At 54.2% G+C, this 19,805-nt stretch overlaps 2 protein-coding genes and 1 long non-coding RNA gene across 7 annotated transcripts in view; 1 reads left to right on the top strand and 2 right to left on the bottom strand.

Moving 5' to 3' along the window:
* Nucleotides 1-15,861, top strand: part of RASSF4 (Ras association domain family member 4) — a 33,956-nt gene extending 18,095 nt beyond the window's left edge. For 2 of the 4 annotated variants that reach the window (XM_019954036.2, XM_019954035.2), the window contains exons 4-11: nt 4,257-4,390; nt 5,736-5,827; nt 6,726-6,883; nt 11,049-11,150; nt 11,419-11,470; nt 12,055-12,176; nt 13,000-13,097; nt 14,329-15,861. In XM_019954036.2, coding sequence (XP_019809595.2) covers nt 4,257-4,390; nt 5,736-5,827; nt 6,726-6,883; nt 11,049-11,150; nt 11,419-11,470; nt 12,055-12,176; nt 13,000-13,097; nt 14,329-14,389 — 819 coding nt within the window. In that variant the 3' untranslated portion in view covers nt 14,390-15,861. The other 2 variants (XM_019954039.2, XM_019954038.2) reach the window with 2 other exon arrangements.
* DEPP1 (DEPP autophagy regulator 1) lies at nt 209-2,845 on the bottom strand. Its single transcript, XM_019954040.2, has 2 exons — nt 1,438-2,845; nt 209-894 (listed from the first exon to the last, which is right to left on the bottom strand). The coding sequence occupies exon 2, from the start codon at nt 865-867 to the stop codon at nt 241-243; it is 627 nt and encodes a 208-aa protein (XP_019809599.2). The 5' UTR covers nt 868-894; nt 1,438-2,845; the 3' UTR covers nt 209-240.
* On the bottom strand, nt 6,882-18,700 carry LOC109553826 (uncharacterized). 2 transcript variants are annotated; one of them, XR_011564622.1, is made up of 5 exons: nt 18,372-18,646; nt 17,485-17,574; nt 17,004-17,035; nt 9,080-16,196; nt 6,882-7,685 (listed from the first exon to the last, which is right to left on the bottom strand). It is a non-coding gene; the product is annotated as an uncharacterized lncRNA (long non-coding RNA). The 2 variants fall into 2 exon arrangements; XR_011564621.1 differs by lacking the exon at nt 6,882-7,685 and having other exon boundaries at nt 8,419-16,196; nt 18,372-18,700.
* Nucleotides 18,701-19,805: the final 1,105 nt, after the last annotated feature.

Raw genomic sequence — 19,805 nt, 5'->3', positions numbered from 1 at the left:
TGTCCATGGGATTCTCCAGGCAAGAGGACTGGAGTGGGGCGCCATCGCCTTCTCCTAGGGGCCTCACTACGACTTGCCAAAGCAGAGAGCCCCTGCAGAGAGGTGGTTCCCTCCCAGAGACCTGCCAGGGGCAGTGCCCAGCTGGGTTGCGGGCGGGAGTGGGGCGGTTGGATAGGAAGAGGAGGTGTGGAGGAAATGCAGACCTGTGTGCTATTTACAGAGGGCTTTATTGGGGAGGCGTCAGAGTTCATGGATCACCGGGAGGTGCAGAGAGAGAGTTCTGAGGATACTGCTGTGGCGAGGGCTTGTGGGGGAGCCCACATCCTGTCCAGGTTGCCCAGAAGCCTGGGAGCACTGGTGCCAGTCCCTCGACGTTCTCTGCAGAGAGTGTCCTGGAGCCTTGGCATCACTCAGCCTCCCTCTGGGGGTCCCTGGCGCCTTGCCACTGTCCGTCTGTCTGCAAGAAGCCCAGGGATCAGCGGAGGGTCCAGTCCTCCTTGGCACATCCCTTGTACTTGGCTGCTTCTCCTGAGACTCCCCAAAGAGCCAGTCCAGGGGGTCCACAGTGCCAGTCCTGGGCAGGGAGGGCTGCTGGCCAGTGAAGCGAGTGGTCATGTCCTGTAGAGACCCAGTGGGGCAGCTCTTTGCACAGGAACGGGCTAGCCGGTGGGGTCTGCTGGTTCGCACCCTGGCTGCGGCCTCATCCAGCACTGAGGTGGGCTGTGCCAACTGACAAATGGACCTCACGTAGTCATCCAGGCTGGGGGAGGCGGGCGGTTCCTCTCCAGCCCCTCCGGGTAGCATCTCCTCCGAGGTCTCCCGAATTGTGGGCAGGAGGGCCACAGAAAGCAAAAGCCGGGACCTCATGGCTGCCGGTGACAGGGAGGCAGCAGCCTGTTGGTTGACAGAGGGCTTGGGTGAGAGACTGCTGGCCATCCTGACACCCCTCCCCTGTCCCCTCCCCTGTCTGAGGTCGCCTGGCTGAATCAGAAGCCTGAGAGCAGTTTAAAGTCTGCAGATCCAAGACCAGGCTTGAACTCCTGGGCTCTTTCTGCTAACATCCCTTAAGGCCCTATCATTACTGTGGGTCAAGAGCCCAGCCTCGTGGGACTGGAGTCCGAGGAAACCTGGGTTCAAAACCAGACAGCCGTTCCCGACCCAGGGTTCTTTGGCAAAGTCACCTCTCCAAGCCTCCACTTCTCCGTAAAATAGGGTTATAAATACACCTCTCCAGGGTGCTGGGAAAACATATGGCACGTTCCCCTCGGGGAAACGCCTCTGAATATAAAGCCTCCGCAGCTGTCGCCTCCACTGTTAGCCGCACCCTGGTCGCTAGCCCGCAGTGAGCAGGGCACGTCCCAGGCTGAGAACTGCCCTCAGACATACCCAACGCGTTTTTGTTTTACCTCAAGCCAGAGAGCAGTAGCCCTCCCTTACCTGTAGCTGAGGAAGTCTGGGGGTAGCAGGGGAGATGGATGAGCAGGGAAGTCCTCAGGAAGCGCCCAGGAAACTCAGGGCCAAGGGCCCAGGGTCGAGGAGTTGGAGCCGGTGTCCGGAGCCAGATTCTGCGAGAGGGACAAGGAGGACGACGCTCCGGGCCTCTGTCCAGAGCGAAAGCCTCCCTGAGCTGTCTGGCAAGCCTGGGGCCTGGCCGCTGCTTTTATAAACCTTTCCACCGGCAATCAATTACTGTCACACGGGGCCAAAAATAGCAGCGCTCAGGAAGGCTCTCAGAGGAAAACAGCTTGGCGGGCGGGGTCTGGCCCAGCTGCCAGCTCGGAGCAAGTGTTTGCGCCCGTGGGAGGTTCTGGGAATGTTTACTCCACAGGGCAGGGGTGGGGTAGCCTCAGCTCCTGGCCATCTCAGGGCACTGGGAGGGCCAGGGCCTCCACTGGACCTCCACAGCGGCCCCAGTCTCCGCCATCTCCACCTGGAAGCGTTCTTTGGTACACCTTACACCAGCACCCCGACACCCCACGTCACTCTGGCCCACTGCTGGCTCTGGCTGAGCTCCAGGCCTGCACCCACAGGGACCCCGTCAGACACAGCAATGTGGAACTCAGCCTGGAGATGGCCGAGGCCGGGCTTCCCTGGGCTTGCTGAGCCTTGGGCTATGCCCACCTTCCTCTGGGACCGGGGGCAGCCTGCGGGGTCCTGGTCTTGCTGCTTCACAGATGAGGAGCTGTCGGATGAGAACGGGCTTGTGTATTTGTTCCTGGCTATCTAACCAGCACACCTCTGCAGCAGTGGCTATTCTAGGTAGAGAACGTGGCAATGAGCGAGGCATTATGTCCTTCACCCAAAATGCGGTTCAGGTCTTGGCTTTCAGACTCAGCTTCAGACACCACTGTCAGATGTTGACACATTGCTGGAGAGAGCCTCCGCTCACCAGGAACAGCTCATGTCCACCTGCAGACATGTTTATCCATAGATACCCGCCCCACGGCGGACTCTGGGTGGAGGAACATGGAAAACACCATAGCCACAGACCAGCTGATGCTCTGGGGCAAGGCTGGGGCGGAGTCTGTGAAGCTGGACATGCTGAGGCCAGGCCTTCAAAGACAGTTCTGGGGACCCCACTGTGAAGAAAGATGCAGGGGCTTAGTCTGGGGAAGCGAGGGGCTGGGGAGAGCTGCTGCCTCTGAGGTCAGGGCTGAGCCATGCTGGGGACCAGCTGCCTCATGTGGCTCATGTCTGATGTCCCTGCGCAGACAGCAGGGGTGCCCCCAGCCTGAGCTCCCCTTCCCTGGATGGAGGGAACACCCTCCCGGCCTGCAGCTTTCTCTGATCTTATCAGAGGAAACCCACAGCAGAGGAGGGGACCTCCTTCACCTCCCACTTTGGGTTTTCTCACTGTCCTCACGGGACCTCTAACTCCCTGAATCCATAGTCTTTGCTTCCAGGGACACGAGTCGCCTCTCTGTGCAGCGTCAGTGGTTATCAGCGGCTCTGGCTGTTTCTGTTGCTGTCACTTGTTTTTAGCAAATGGTGCAAGGCCGTTCCAGAAAGTTATGTGTATTTTTGATAACCTTGAACAGAAGAGAACTATTTTCTTTGTGGATGGCAGGGTGTTTTTAAAATGTTACTAACTACCATGAGATCAGTACTGCAGGACAGCCCTATAAGTGTTGCCAGGGATGTGAGACTCCCACAGGGTCTCTGTTCTTACAGTTTTCAGTGCCAACAAGGAGAAAGAAATGGTGTTGATGAATCTATAATAGAATGGTGCTTGAGAGAGCACTGGGAGAATGATGTTTTAAGTTCATTGCCAAAAGACCAGTATCAGAGCAGACTAGGAGCATGTAGCTGGGGAGACCTGACTCGGCTGAAGGGTGAGGCTGAGAAGGTTCCTGGCAGGTGCTCTGAGGGTACAGACAAAGCAGCCTGGCCAGGAGCACGTGTGGGCTTGATTAGCTTGGCACAGGGAAGTTGGAGGTGGTTATGTGCAGACAGAAGCCTGAAATAGGTCAAGAAACAGAATCAAGGACCCACGGGGAGCAAGTGGGAGCTGGCTGAGAGTGCTTCTGGAGGACTCTGTTGATTAGGACCTCAGGGTTTGGCAGCAGATGAGTGGCCATGCCATCTGCAGACCTTGGAGAATTAGGGCTGGTCAGGATCGCCGGCTGGGAGCTGTTGCAGATACTCTGAGTGTGTGTGCCAGTAGTGGGGCACAGGACTGGCCATACCCCAGGTGGTGAGGAAGGCAAGACTGGCCTTCAGGAAAGAGGCCAGCTTGGAAATTGGGGGTGGGGACCATGCTGGTCCTGCTCAGCCCTAGTGGGCATGGGATCCAGTGCCCTTGGCACATTCCCAGTAGGAGCAGGTGACTATGGGCCCCCTGAGCAGGCGCAGCGCCGCACGGAGAGCTGTCCCGTGTCGCACCGGTGTCTGCACAGCTGTGCTTCCCTGGAACGTGTTTCCTTGCCACTGTGTGGACGTGCCTGCCGGACGGCAGCTGCGTTCCTGTGGGACACCTGACTCAGCGCCCTGCCCCAGCCCCTGCTCCCGAGTGGTGGAAGGGCACGCCTCAGGCTTCCTCTCCAGCCCGGGCCTCGTGCCTTAGAGCACAGAGAAATTCGTGGGCCTTCCCCTGGAGGAAGACGGGACCCTAGGGATGAGAGGCTGCACCTGGGGGCCTGAGTGCACAGGGGGGTCCCGTGGGCGGGGGCTGACTTCTGAGGTGGGTGTGAGGGTGGTCAGTGACCCCTGAGTGCGGCTGCTCTGAGAGGAGAGGCTGAGCGTGTGGGTCCCCACAGGAAGAAGGGGCTCTGATCATCGAGGGGCTCCTCAACATTTCCTGGGGACTGAAGCGGCCCATCCGGCTCCAGATACAGGATGACAGGGAGCGCGTGCACCTCTCCTGGACACCCGGACAGTCCAGCTGCCATTCGTGAGTGTCCCGCTGGGTGGGGCGGGGCCCAGTGGTCTCCACGACAACCTAAAGCTACTGCTTGGAGTGTGCGGGGCCAGGAGGTTGATCTCTGTCTCTGAGTGAAAGCCCCATTTCTGTTTGGGGCAGGAGGTGGGAGGGTAACCCACCCTCAACCTGGTCAGTCACCCCTTGACTGCCTCAGCCCAGGACCTCAGCTGCCAACCTGAAGCCTCACCCCCAAGTGGTTCTTCTCCATGACAACCAAGTCACCCCCGACCCCCTCCAGGCTGCCCTCACCTCCACTTGTGCTTCTCAGACGTTCCTCGTCTGTAAGAGAAAGAGGCCTCTGTCTGCAAGCCAAGCCTCTCAGTCTGTTCTGTCCTGAAATACACAGGTTTAGCCTCCAACGGTTCTGCTTTTATTTCAATATCAGAATTTATTTTTACAAGTTTATCAGAATTTATTTATATCAGATTTATTTGAATATATTAAGAATGTTTTGATAGGGATAAAATGGTTTTCTACCTGTCTTAACAGACGTTTGCCTGTTTCCACTTCACACCCAAAGACGGGCAGCAAGCTGCTGAGTTTTGCTTGCTTTCACACATAATAAATCCTTCTAAGAGTCGGAAATTCAAAACGTTTTCCCCTTCAAAAATGCAAGTAAAGTTGCTGCTCTCGTGGCCCTCTGCACGCCGATGCCCCTGGCTCATCTCCAGCTGTCCCTAGTCACTCATACTGGATTTGGGCCTTAGAGCTTCGAGTTTGGACGGGCTCCTTAGAAAGGAGGGTAAAAGTGGTCACACGAGCCGCCTCAGACAAGGCCCCTCGGAGGCCCCTCGGTGCCGGCCTGGCTCCTCTGTATCCTCCTCCCAGGCTCCTTTCCCGGCATGGCTACTTCCCATTACACCCATCCCTCCTCCAGTCCAGCGCTGGCTGCCCTGGCTTGGAGTCCACCTTTCACAGGGGCCTGGAGGTTAGCCCCCTCGAGGGTGCTGCTGCCCTCCTCCCCCGGGCCAGAAGGCAGCCCAGAGAGCCCACTTGGCACACAGCCACAGAAGCCAACCGCCTCGGCCTGGTGCCCAGCACGGGTCTGTGTGTGTCCCTCTGTCCGTACCCCAGGGCTTAGAACAGGCCACGCAGGTCTGCAGGGCAGACTCCCTCTCCTTCCAGCAGACACTGGCAACCTTTTGCTCTTGTTTTTATCTTTTACGTTGACAATGTGTGAAATCCTGGCCTCAACTCGGCCTGTCCTGCTTCTGGCCTGTGTCTGGCCCACAGAGGCAGCCAGCTTCCTTTTCTTTGATCTGAACTACCCTTCTCTGCCAGCAGCCCTCTCAGCACCATGACTGTCTCTTTTCAGGAAGGAGCCACCTGTTCAAGATGGCAGAGTCACTGCCCAGGAACCTAGTTCTCAGGCTGGGCCCCAGGAGGAGAGTTCCAGAGACAGATCAGGTTGGTGGGGCCTCAAGAAGCCCGCGACCCAGTCCCACTCATCTGGGGTGGGGGCGGCTGGCTCATGACCGCCATCTCTGGAGATCAGCTTTGTGGAGTAGCAAAGAGTGGCTTTGTTTGCCTTCAAGAGCGTGTGCGCTAAGCTGTTTTTGTCGTGTTCAACTCTTTGCGACCCCATGGAATGTAGCCCACCGGGCTCCTCTGTCCATAGAATTCTCCAAGCAAGAATACTGGAGTGGGTTGCCATTCCCTTCTCCAGGGGATCTTCCTGACCCAGGGCTGAAACCCACATCTCCTGCAATTCCTGCACTGCAGGCAGATTCCTTACCAATGAGCCACCAGGGAAGCCCAGCCCCTGCTAAATCTCTCTTCAGCCCAAGGTGTTCTTACTGACTCCTCACCCAAGGACAGGGAGCGCAGGCTTCCAGAGGTGGTATGCTTGTCTGAATCCCTGCAGCGTGCTGCCTTCTGAAAAGGAGAACATCTGCAGAGAACACGGCTCTCACCTGGCCCTGCAGGCCTCTGGGATCTCTCCCCCACCTGCCAGGATCCGTGCCTGGGTGTCTGTCCTCTCTGCACCTCCTCTTGACTCAGTGAAGGGCTTGTCCCAGAGGACAGGGCTGGGGCTGTCAAAGTCCTGCTCTGGGTCCCTGGAGTTGGAGGTCCAGAGGCTATGGCCGTGTGGCATGGGGACACAGGTTATCTTGTCTGGGGGTCACCTTTTCTGTCTGCAAAGTGGGTATCACACTGGCTGGACCCCAGCCTCCATCACAGGGACAGTGCTCACACTGCTGTCTCCCGCAGCCCAGGGCGCCACACTTCACGCGGCACCGCCACAGAGGCTCTTCTGTCACAGCCCCTGTCCTGAGCCTGACCCCTTGCCCATTTCTTGCCACAGAGCCAGTGGAGGAGGACGAGGAGACCCCACAGCTGCTGCGCACCAAGAGCGATGCGGCCTGTGTGATCCAGAGGCGGCCCAGGAGCCGGGCGCCCGGCGAGGCCCAGAGGACCCGGAGGCACCGCTTCTCCATCAACGGGCACTTTTACAACCACAAGGTGATGGCCCGCCCGGCCTCTCCCTGGGCCCCGAAGCCAGGCTTGGGGAACCAGCCCCAAGCGCCATGCACGCATCGCACCTTCCGTAGTGGGGCCCTCGGTGGTCACGCCTGAACTCACCCTCAGCAAAACCCGGTAGGCTTCCCAGGCGGTGCTAGTGGTGAAGAATCCACCTGCCGATGCAGAAGACATGAGACACAGCCTGCATCCCTGGAGGAGGGTGTGGCAGCCCACCCCAATATTCTTGCCTGGGAAATCCCATGGACAGAGAAGCCTGGGGGGGCTACAGTCCAAGGGGTCGCAAAGGGTCAGACCCAACTGAAGCGACTTAGCATGCACAGCCCTGGTATACAGGTGAGGCTGTGCCTGTGTCCTGATGGAGAAACAGGCTGAGGAGGACAATTGTCTTGCCCCAAATAACATTTCACTTCCTGACCACAAAGCCTGTATTTTTCCCATCACACGCTCACTGTCAATTCATTCTCACAGATTGCATGAATGTTTGGAGAATGATGCTACATTTGTCTTCAACAAGCCACTTTTCTGTACGGTTTCTCCCCAAGGTCGGTTTGTTGTTTCACGGGAGTGTCATGTACCCTGCTGTCACTGTCGCTTGGTAGATTAAGCCACCTGGGTCGGGTGTGCCCCGGAGCATGTGTGATGGGTCCCAGAGAACTCGCACAGCTCCTGATTCCCAGCACTTACCCTTTTGTCCTAGCCTTTTGTCCAAGTATGTATTGTACTGACCTCAGGAAAAAGAGATCTCCTTCCCCTGATGACATCATTCCATAAACAAATCCAACTGTAAGAAGGAGAAGTGGGTTGTTACTATAAATGGCACCCATGGCAGTGTGGGTGAGGCCCGGAATGGGGCGTCCTGCCATAGAACACATCCTGCAGCGCTGGGGAGCTGGAAGCCAGGGCTTCCAGGCTCAGCAGCTGCCCTTCCTGATAGGTGGTGGGTGACTCATGGGATGGGGAGCTGGGCGAAGGGAGGTCTTGGGTCAGATCTGAAGCACAGTCACACAGGTGAGGTCTGCTCGGAGCCATTCAAACTACTCTTGCGGTACCCTGCACTTGGGGATGAAGAATTCAACAAGGCAGGCTGAAGGGCCCCCGCTCCATCATCAGGACCTCCCTCCACTCCACACTAGCTTTGCAGGGAGTGTTACTGAGGAACAATAGGTTATCTTCACTAAATCTAGGAGGCTGAGTGTGTCGGTCACTCAGTCATGTCCAACTCTGTGACCCCATGGACTATACTCTGCCAGGCTTCTCTGTCCATGCGACTTTCCAGGCAAAAATACTGGAGTGGGTAGCCATTCCCTTCTCCAAGAGATCTTCCTGGTCCAGGGATTGAACCCGGGTCTCCTGCACTGCAGGCAGGTTCTTTACCATCTGAGCCACCAGGGAAGCCCAAATCTAGGAAACCAGAGTATTTGAGAGTAGTTTCCTCACAGGGGAAGGGGAAGGCAGGGCTGAAGTTAAACAGAGATTAAGAATGTCTGGATTACCCAAAGGACCGGCCGTCTAACTTGGGTATTCTTTTTTTTTTTTAATGTAGACCATTTTTAGTCTTTATTGAATTTGTTGCCATATTGCTTCTGTTTTATGTTTGATGTTTTTTGGCCACAAGGTACGTGGGATCTTAGCTCCCTGCCCAGGGGTCAAACCCAGCCCCCTGCATTGGAAGGCAAAGTCTTAACCACTGGACTGCCAGGAAAGTCCCTGACTTGGGTATTCTTTAAATACTGTTCCAAAGGGGTTTAGTCTGCGAAGTGTTAATTAAGCACCATTTGCTAATATTTGAATAAATATTGATATGCTACTTTAAGGGACTATTTGAAAATTTAGAAAGATTCTTTGCATGGATGTAGACTCATTCTATACATTCCTAAAAAAAAAAAAAAAGGTTTTTATGACTCAAGGTACTGAATCGTGGGCTTTATCTTCAGTACATTCACCTCTCCTCTAAGAGGTGTGTTGGGCACTTTAAACCTTACATTAGTCATTGCAAATATCACGGGGACATGGAGAAGTCTGAACAGCCTGTAGCCTTTGAAATGAACCGAAGTGAAGAGTCGCGGCTTTCATCACAGCCTTTCTCGTCCCTTGGTGCCATCCTGCCCTTCTTAGCCAGCCAGACCTACACTCGACACGCTAGTCAGGGTGGCTGTTCCCCAGCCACAGACTTACCTGCCACATGTGGATCCATCCTTCCAGGCAAACTGGGTACCTTCTGGGACTTGAACTGGTGTCTTAGCCATGTTGGACAGTTGATTCACATCTGCTGAAGGAGCGAGGGGCTCCCTTTTTTGCTCCTCGCTCCACATCCATTCAGAATGTGTCCTTAGAAATCAGGTAACAAAGTGCTTGAGTCGCAGGCAACGATTGAAAATAACAATAATAAATTCCTAGAATTAACTTCCTGGAGTTGTTATTCCAGGGTTTATTTCTTAGAACTGTACACTGTTGCTCCACTTAATTATTTTCTACAACAGTTCTCACAGCAGTGATGCGTGATTTCCAGCATGGGTGAACTTGGTACTGTCTTCAGTGCTTGGCCTGTCGGACTCAAGCGTGTCCTGGGCGGGAGAAACCACTGTGGATAGAGACAGGAAAGGAGCCACGGGACCCTTGTTCCTACTTGGAGCTGCTTGGTGTCTTCTTGAGAAAAGAGTTCAGGCGGAAGAAACACGATGTCTTGTTGACATGACCTTTCTTCTCCTAGAGATAGCCTGACTCCTCTGTTTCATATTTCTTAGAAACCGAAAGTCTAGTTGGACTTTCTGTACCACCCAGAGTCATTCTACATCTCAACTGTGGAGAAAGCAGGTCTGGGTTTGAGGCTGGCTCCAGTACTTGGACATCAGCTGGGGACACTGAACGAAGCCCTCGTGTACCCTGAGCCCGAGTACGTCCTGGGGAAAGCAGAGCTAGGACCATACAGGAGGAATGTGTGAACTGGAATCAGTTTCAGAAAGCAAGGAGCTTGCCCACAGGGAAGTCAGACACGAAGGGAGGACCCTGTGCCACGCTGGTGAAGCATGAGGCTTGGGGCAGCTCCGCCCTTTCTAGATGGGTGACTCCAATGAGCTACTAACCTCTCCAAGCTCCATGTACTTCTAAGGACTGTTGTGAGGATTAAATCAAAGAATCTATATAAAGTATTTAGCAGGGTTATTACCTGATTGGTGATCATTAAGGACTTAATAAGCTTTAACTTTATTCCCTGGAAATTCCCTGGTTGACTTCATGTATGGTGTCTCATGAACAAAGGCAGGATACCTGCGAGAATATCACGGGCCCCTGAAACTGTGCAGAAGCCGTGTGGCTGGAGCATGGGATGCTTGGGAGGGGGCGTGTGGGAGGAGCGGCGGACGCCACTGTCTAGGCTGCGGCGCACGCTGTGATACAGTACTGCTCGAGGTTTACCCTACAATTGCACCCCGGGACATCCTCCTCAAGTGCAGGTGCCAATCCAGGAGTCTGCACCAGGCAGCTGAGACTGTACGCGACACAGATGGCCCAGAACACACTTCGAGTTGCAAAGTGTTTGAAAGGTTGTTCCTTTGTGCAATAGGGTGGAAAATGGGTCGAAAGGGCTGAGACTAGAGGGGAAAAGTTGGGAAGCTGATGCAGTATAAACAGGGCCTCACCGCAGGCAGGCTGGGAGAATACAGCAAGGTGGACAGATTTGAGAAGCTTTAGCCTTAGAATCAGCAGACACTGGTGATTTGGTTCTAGACAGAGTAGAGAGACTCGTTCCCCAGCCCCTCGTGAATGGCTCTCATGGCCCTGGTTAATGCTCAGTAGCTCAGTTGTGCACAATTCTTTGCGACCCCATGCACTGCAGCACACCAAGCTTCCTATGGTCCTGGTTCCTAGAAAAAAGAATCTGGCTCTTATAGATCTGCAGGCATCTTTCTTAGAGGCCTCTGTATGATGTGAGCTGTCAAAGCTTCTCTGCTCATGCCTGGATCTGGGCGCAGCTTGTGTGTGGATCTGTGTGGATGGACAGACACAGGTGATTGCAGAGCCCAGGCTCACCTGCTGTCCCAGGCTGCTCAGTGCCAGTGGGCTGACAGGATGCCCATACCCTGCCTGGCGTCAGCCCTGTGTCTCCTCTGGCCTCCCCCTGAACCGCCTCCCCCTTCCTGTGCAGACCTCCGTGTTCACTCCCGCCTATGGGTCCATGACCAACGTGCGAGTCAACAGCACCATGACGACCCTGCAGGTGCTCACTCTGCTGCTGAACAAGTTCCGAGTAAGTCTGGCCCTAGGCAGCCTCGCCCAGATGCTGGTGGTTTGCAGTTTTGCTGGGGAGGGGGCTGGTGAAAGCCATGGCTCCTGGTAGAAGGCTGAACGAGGTTTCCTCTGCTGAGCTAGCAGGAGAAATGTTCTGGGAATTTAAGGGGGTGGTCCTGGGGATTTGTGTGTGTGTGGCACTGGGGATGTGGTTACTGCCAGGGGTCCTTTTCTCTCTCTCCTGCATTGAAAAGCCATGGTCTGACTTCCTGTCACTACCTGTGCAGGTGGAAAATGGCCCCAGTGAGTTTGCACTCTACGTCGTTCATGAGTCTGGGGGTAAGTGTCTGCCTTTGACTCAAGTCCCCATCCATTTGGCAAGCTCGCCAACTGAGCTCCTTCTCTGAGGGCTGAGCTGGCTTGTGCAGTGGGCACAGGGCAGGTGCCCTCCTGGCCTTGGGACACGCTGTGCCCCCACCACGGGCACCCCTCCCAGGCTTATATCCAGGCACACTTGTCATCCCTTTCGGAATCCCACCAGAACCACATGGTGAGCCGCTCTCTCCAGTAGGTTCAGTGAGAGGTGGGGAGGACTGTGCGTCTGGGTTTTCAGGATGGATGAGAAGCCCCTCACCCACTGGGACCTGCTGTTGCAGAGCTTGTACCACACAGCCCTGTGTCCAGCGCTGCATGGCCTGGCCTCCCCAAGTCCACTTCCCGTGCCGTGCTCCTCCAGCCACTGTTCCTCTCTGAGCTGGGCCTTCGCTGAAGGACACGACCCACATCAAGGCAGTGTCCATCACACAACATCTGGCAGCAGTGCCAGGGCCCCTGGACATCTGTCTTCCATCCCATTTCCATCCTAGAACAAAGAGACACAGTCCTACCACCCCACGAATTTTGTCTACCACATTCTCTTTCAGAGCGTACAAAATTAAAAGACTGTGAGTACCCACTGATTGCCAGAATCCTGCATGGGCCCTGTGAGAAGATCGCCAGGATATTCCTGATGGAAGCTGACTTGGGCGAGGAGGTCCCCCACGATGTGAGTGGGGCTGCGGCATCTCAAGGCCTCTCCTGAGGGAGGGGCTGGGGGACAGCGTGGCGGACTCCTGTGACCTTGGGCAGAGCCCCCTTGGGCAATGCTTCCAGGGCCCCCATGGCCATCACAAAGTCCATCCCGTCTTGATGGTTTCATCCTGTCTTGTTGCTATCAGCCACCACCAGATCCATCAGCTGGCTCAGGGGAAAAAGAAGTTGGGTCTTAGAAAACCATGGCCTGGCCTTTTCCATTCTTTCCAGACAGGTAGAGTCTTTTCCTTCATTGGAGTGTGTTTTGTTGTTATTTACATTAAAAAAACAACAACAAAAGCTCCGTACCTAGGGTCTAACTGCACCTTATGGAAAGGACCAAGTGTCTCAGGACATCTTGAGTCCTGACTGGGCGAAGAGCACATTTTCAAACTCCGCTACACAGAATAGGCCTTAGGGTGTGGACCTCAAGAAGAAGGCCTGTGACCCTGTGTCCCTCGGGCCATTTGCAGACTAGTGAGTTTCATTCTATTGTTAGAAACAATGGCATTCCCACCATCTCCACCCCAACCCCAGAGAACTCCCAGAGTGACTCTGCTCACTATTGAATGGTCTTCCTAAAACTCAGTTTAATCTTTCCTCCCAGGGATCACAGTTGCCTTTGGGGTCAGAATGGGCTCCATCCTCCCTGGTACACACAGAGCTGTGTCGGGGGGTGGGAGGAAGACGGGCAGCCTCTTCCTTGGAGACAAAACCCTGCTGAATCGGCCACAAGGAAAAGAAAACATTTTTGGCCTCTAATTTAAAGCACATTAAAATGTTCTTGGATTTTCTAGGTCGCTCAGTACATTAAGTTTGAAATGCCGGTGCTGGACAGTTTTGTTGAAAAATTAAAAGAAGAGGAGGAAAGAGAAATAATCAAACTGACCATGAAGTAAGCAGCACTTAAGTAGCCAGTCGTGGGTCTGGAACATGAGGGCAAGTCTGCGGTCAGAGCACCAGGCCCGTGGCTGAGAGAGCTCTCCCTGCAGCTGTGCCAGGCGTCCTCACGCAGTTCAGGGATGCCTGCTAACCCTGGCTCCCCAGCACCTCCCCCGGCCCCTTGCTCCATAGTACCACCAGACCGGGGTGACCGCCTGCCAAAATGGGGGCCTGCAGCCCAGGCCGCCCATCGAGCCTCGGCAGCCCCACCATCACGGGATGGACACGAGCTGCTGAAACTGGGCAGGAGACTCGGGCAGCAGCACGGGCCGGCCCTGGCCCAGGGCTGTGTGTTCTGCTGGCAACCCTGCCCTGAAAGTGCCGCCAAGGGGGCCTGCCTGTGCACATTCAGCCTGGTCTGAAAAGTGCCCGTTCACGCTAGCAGGAGCGCTGAGCCTGCCCCAAATCAGCGGTTGTTAGGACTGCCTGTACCCACTGATGGTGGCAAGTACAGGGGACCAGTTCAATGGGCAGGTGAGTGGGTGTCACCTGCTGCTCCTGGGGGATGCTCTGGCAGGGCCTGGCTGTGTGAGGTCAGGTCGCAAACCCCGATGGTCTGTGTCTCCCTCTGCAAGGGAAACTCGGTCCCAGAGTCCCTCTTAGGAAGGGAAGGAGGGAGGCCGCTCACCGTGAGAGTCTGCGGTCGGGGGACTGTGTAAATCCTGGCTTTTGGCTGAATGTCTCTTTAAAAGGCTTCTGTGTGTACAGTCAGGCCCCACTCAGGCAGCCAGCGGAGACCTCATCGGGGGGAACCGTGTCACTGTAGCAAGAAGGGACCTGGGGGTCACCTGGTCTAGGTCTGCTCGGTGCACAGAGAGGGCAGAGCAGCCCGGGATGAGGAAGGAGTCTCACCACGTGATTGTGGAGCCAGGCTCCGACGCAGGCTTCCTGACCCCGCTCTGCCGCCCCGTCTAATCCAGCACACTCCTGTCCGTACTGGAGACTCTTTGGAATAGAAGGAGCATTCTCCTGTGAAGCTTGACAGAGTCTGCAGCCCTGTTTGACTACTCCCCAAAGCCAGTGGCCTCGCAGGATGTGGGTCCTGGCTCTTCCTTCTTGGCCACTAATCAGCCGGTCAGGAGCCATGGGTCTCCAGGCCCAGCATCTCTGGGCTCCTTTGCTGTGCTCCTCGCTCCCTGTCCCCTCTGGTACCAGTGAATCCTCTCGGCTGTGTCTCCCTCCAGGTTCCAAGCCCTGCGTCTGACAATGTTACAGCGCCTGGAGCAGCTGGTGGAAGCCAAGTAGCCCACCAGCACCTGCCCCTTCCGAAGCCCCCAGCAGCCAGTGCCCACTGAGAGCCAGTGACCAGGCCCTGACGGGTCACCCAGATTGGTCACACAGCCGAGGAATCTAGCATCTGCGCTTCTGCCTGTCCCCCTGCCTAGCTAGCATGAGTCCCATGGCCCTGGCCCTTGGCTCCAAGCTGAGCACTCAGGGGCCCAGTCCTAAGCCTGAGGACCCAGGAACTTGCTGGGTGGGGTCTGCATGTGAGGTGGGCCTGGGCTGTGAGCAGCCCTGAAGCTGTGACATGAGCCAAGTTAAGGAGCTAGATGGCATGGCCAGTCCTGTTCATGCCACACCTCTCCAAATCAGGGGAGCAGAACATGGTCTTGCTTCTAGGGTGTGGGCTCCATCTGCTTTCCCAGTGCCTGGCCCAGAGTTACTGCAGAACCACCAGCCATTATCCTCATGAAACACGTGGACCACTGGACCCTGTCCACCCTCGCCTCATGCCGCTGCTCAGAAACTGCTGGGAAGAGCAAGAACTGCCATCGGGAATGGGATGTGCAGTCCTCCCAGCTGTCACTGTGCCGTGGCGTGCCAGGTAAAGCCTCTGATGTCCTCAAGCCTCTCATGTTGCTCCATGAGCCTCGCACAGCTCAGTGCCCTGCCGGCAGAGGTCAGACCAAGAATAAGCGCACCAGCGGCGCCTCTTCTCTCGGCGGCACTCACCCTGCACTTCCCAGCAACACCTGAAGTGACTCTTATAGGGAGCTCGCTGAAAGAAACATGCCAATCGTATCACATTGAGGAGGTGACCCACATGACCTTGAAAGGATGCTTCCAGGGCGGGTGAGAGGCCAGGAGCTGTCTAGGGACTGCCGGCAGCGGCCTGGGGATGCCGCGCTTCGCCCGTCACTCTCCTCGGACACTTGAATGCCTCCCGCCCTCTCTGGGTGTGCGTCAATACTTCCCATCAAAGGGCCACCACCGGGAAAAACGGTTTGAGGAGAAAGGGCTTTGAATCCCCTGGGGCCAAATCCAGAACAATTTGGGCCTGCCAGTTGATGGAAAAATTCTAGAATGAACAAGAAGGCCTTTGCAAAAATTATGCAACAGTTTACAGCAGTCGTGTGAGGTGTTTGTCCAAAACAGAGCAAACGAGACCAGATTCTCCCCGTGGGGCCCATGGAGTGTGGATTTAAAGGGGAAAACTATAAAGTCTCCCAAAGCCGGAAAGTCAGCCTGAGTGAGATTCCAGCTCTGCCTCAGTCAGCAGCTCCTCACCGGCACCCATGAAGAGCAGAGCGTGGGAGCAGCTATGCCGCTGAGCCCACTGTTCAGGGTGAGCCCCACACCAGGACTGTCCTGACCTGGCGCCGAGCTCACAGAGGCAGGTGCAGAGGTGCCCAGGGGAGGTCTGCCGCAGTTTCCCGTCTCCTTTGTCAGCAGAGTTTCCGAGGTACTCAATAAAGGTGTTGCCATGTGGAACCAAAGGAGTTAGGTCCAAGCTCTTTTTTTCGCTTGCGTGTGCCCACCCTGACCCTCTGCTTTGACCTCTGAAACTCTTGTCCTACAGAACGCGTCGCCAAGTTTGGTAGAGGAGCTAACGCTGAACGCAGCCCACCGCTCTTGACGCTGACATGACTCCTTCTTTTCCAGGCACATCCTTGGGATTGGTGTGGAGCCTGAGGACAGTGACAGCCGTAGGGCTCAGAGGAGGAGGTCTGGGCAGCCTGGACAGTAAGCATTAGGGTCGCCCCGAATTGCAGAGTTTCAGCATCAGGAGCACCTCAGGAATCTTCTGGGGCTCAGGGAGAGGCAACAGGGTCTAGGAGATGGTAGAGAGCTGGTCAAACAGGGTTTCCCAGTAAAATAGTGAAATAGCTACCCAGAGGGCTTCCCTGGTGGCTCAGACGATAAAGAATCTGCCTGCAGTGCAGGAGACCTGGGTTCAGTCCTTGGGTTGGGAAGATCCCCTGGAGAAGGAAATGGCAACCCACGCTGGTACTCTTGCCTAGAAAATCCCATGGACGGAGGAGCCTGGCAGGCTACAGTCCATGGGTCACAAGAGTCAGACACGGTGAATAAAGCCACCACCAGCCTCCCAGACCATATTATAAGCTCAGGTCAAGGACAACGGCTGACCATCGTTCAGCAGCAATCGAGGGGCCACTGCCTGGTGCCAGACCAGCTCAGCTCCAAAGGGACAAAGACAGTCTTGCTGTAGCCTGCATTCAGAGGCCTCCTACCCGGGAGACCAGGCCACACACCCTGGAGGGCCAGGGGATCTGCAGAGCAGAGATGGTGACGCTCCCTGGAAGGAGCCCAAGGCTGAGCCCAACTGGCCTAAGACAGAGTGGGAGACATTCCAGCCTGAAGACGCCCGCTAACCTTAGAGCAGACAGGGCCTGACACATGAAAAGCGGTCAGATGAAGAAACCTTCTGTAAACATTCCCCAGTTTTGAGGATTTGGTTGGTTGGTTGGTTTTGTTTTTTCTTTTCAGCTGTTACAATATTACTTCATTTAAGGCCTGTCTTGATAAGGGCCACTTGTGAAATAGAAAAGTTAGCAAAGCTAACTTCTGAATAACATAGCTAAGACATCTCTAACAAGGGGAAAATGTACAGACATACCTCAGAGATATTGCAGATTTGGTTCCAGAGCACTGCAATAAAGCAAAGATCACAATAAAGTGAGTCACACAACTTGGTTTCCCTGCATATCAAAGTTGAGTTTAAGCCCCACTATCACCTATGAAGTGTACAATAGCATTGTGTCTAAAAAACAATGCACATACCTTAATTTTAAAATACTTTATTGCTAAGAACTGCTAACCATTCTCAGAGCCTTTGGCATAATCTTTTGCAACAGTGATATCAAAGATTATTGATCATAGATCACTGTTATAAACACAATAATGACAGGCTTGAAAATTGCGATGTCAACTGAAAAAAAAAAGGCTAAAATTTGCGAGTTCTTTTTAAATTAGAGGATAATTACTTTACAATACTGTGATGATTTCTGCCACACATCAACAGGAATTGGCATTGATTTACATATGTCCCCTCTCTCTTGAACCCCCTTCCTGAGTTATGTTTTATTTGGGGAACTTACCGAGGACCAAACCCCATGGGAGAGCCTGTTAGACGGCTCTGAAGGACTGTTCCAAAGAGTTAAGGGAGGAAACAAGATATGAAGTTTTTGCTTAAAAACAGAACAAAAAAACATGTAATCAGACATCAAAAGATTAACGCTAATCACAAAAAAACAGACATCTCAAGTTAATGATTTTACTGCCCTTTGTGCATGGAAGATACAAGAGTCTGGTTTCGTTAAAATTACTCCTTAGATACGCATCTGAACTATGGAGGGCCAGTATCCTGTTTTTCTCTATCCTGAATTCCCCTTGGGGTACACCCTTGGAGCAGCTGCAGTGACTGATGGCTTGATAGCTGGCAACATTTCTTGTTTACAGAAATGGCTGGCAACATGCAACATTTTTTTGTCCGCAGTGAGAATTACCACACATTACCACGCAGTGAGAATTACACACTCTGAGAATGTGACACAGAGATATGAAGTGAGGAAAGTGAAGTCGCTCAGTCGCGTCCGTCTCTTTGGGACCCCATGGACTGGGTCCTACCAGGCTCCTCTGTCCATGGGATTTTCCAGGCAATAGTACTGGAGTGGATTGCCATTTCCTTCTCCAGGGCATCTTCCTGACCCAGGGATCAAACCCAGGTCTCCCGCGTTATAGGCAGACACTTCACCGTCTGAGCCACCAGGGAATTGAGCAAAGGCTATTGGAAAAATGGCACAATAGACTTATTCAATGCAAGGTTGCCACAAACCTTCAATTTAAAAAAAATGCAGTGTCTGCAAAGAACAATAAAACGAAGTATGCCTATACATACTTCTACGACCATCTGAGGATTACAAAGCTTTATATCAACGATACTTGCTTTTCAGAGGCAATTTGAAAAGATGCTAATTCAGCTCACCAGGACACCACAATTCCAGATTTTCTCCTAGGCTCTGCAGTTTCCTGCTGGCTTGTGTGGGAGTTCCATGTGCTCTCTCCTAGAGCTTTCAGAGAGTTTGTCACACCCTGCTTCACTCACTAGTATCTCAGGTACAAAATGTATCCAAAGGTAAGGTGAAGATTGCGGTGATGAGCGTCCTCTCCTAGATCAGGACGGTCTTCCCAGGTCAGACCCCAGGAACCAGGGAAAATAATAAACACAAGATAAAATCAACATGATTGCAAAAGATCTGAACTCAGGAAAAACAGAGTAATTTGCCCAGAGCAAATGAGCAGAGGGAATTAAAAAAAAAAAGCCTTGTTTTTCCTGTGGTGATAACCATTTGCTACCAGCTTAGAATGTTTACCAGAAGATGGATTAAAGACCTTCCCACTGTTAAAACAAAGCCATTGGTTCACCAAGGACACACCTGGCCCCTTAGTCCTAGGGAAACGAAGCACGAGGCTTAGCCTGTCAGATCAGGTGATTGTGGAGAAGCTCGCAATACGCAACGTGCCATGTGGGCAGGATCCAGGTGCCCAGAGCTGCAGGGCAGTGGGTGCCCAGAGCCACAGGCATTAGGTGCCCACAGCTGCAGGGCAGCGGGTGCCCAGAGCCGCAGGCAGCAGTGGGGTATGTTTGTCAGGCGCCCTGCTCCTCCCTCCCAGGAAAGGCGGTCAGACGCTAGCCTTTCCAAATGTAAAAACAGCAAGTGCACACGCTGTCTTCAGGCCCCAGGAGCTGTGATTATCTGGGAGAAAGCCAGCTGCTGATCAGCCCTTGGACTCTGCTCCCTCCTGGCTGGGCTTTTAACAGAGATGTTTTCTGCAAACTCAGGAATGGGAATTCCCAGAGTTTCCTTTCCCAGAGAACCCAAAGGAAACAGAAAGCAAAGTCTCAGGCTTGGAGGGCAGAACCATTGTTCAGGGGCCCTTCGTGGGAGAGAGACGGCCCCTGTTCCCACACTTGGTCCCTGGGCCACACGTGTGACCGGCCTCCTTTGCATTGTTGCCAAGGCAGACCCCAGGCAGTAGCGCTCCCTGTTGAGGCCGTGCTTTCTGGGGTGTGTCTCTGTCTGCAAGGGACAGAACTAGAGTAAAAAGAAGCTGCCTTGCCAAGACGGTTCTGTCTGTGACACAACACTGTATAGCAATTATACTAAAAAACAAGACTGTTCTCAGCCCAGAAGCCTCTTCTTCCTGGAATGAGCCCTTCAGATACAACTGGGCCCAGGGACACTCTGGCCCCTGCTGTGAGCAGTTTCGCACAGAAGCCCTAACCATTCAGAGAGCTGGCCTGTCTTGACCCAGTTTTCTCAGAAAGATGTGCTGTTAGGACAACACAGCCCATCTCTGCGGCCCTGACTGTACGGTCTTCCCTCTCCCTTCCCCGCCTTTTTCCTTTCTGCTTTGT

Source organism: Bos indicus, chromosome 28 (genome assembly GCF_029378745.1).
Source record: "Bos indicus isolate NIAB-ARS_2022 breed Sahiwal x Tharparkar chromosome 28, NIAB-ARS_B.indTharparkar_mat_pri_1.0, whole genome shotgun sequence".
Lineage (NCBI taxonomy): Eukaryota > Metazoa > Chordata > Mammalia > Artiodactyla > Bovidae > Bos > Bos indicus.
Note: the sequence above shows the minus strand (reverse complement) of the source record. Positions and strands in the feature narration are given on the sequence as shown.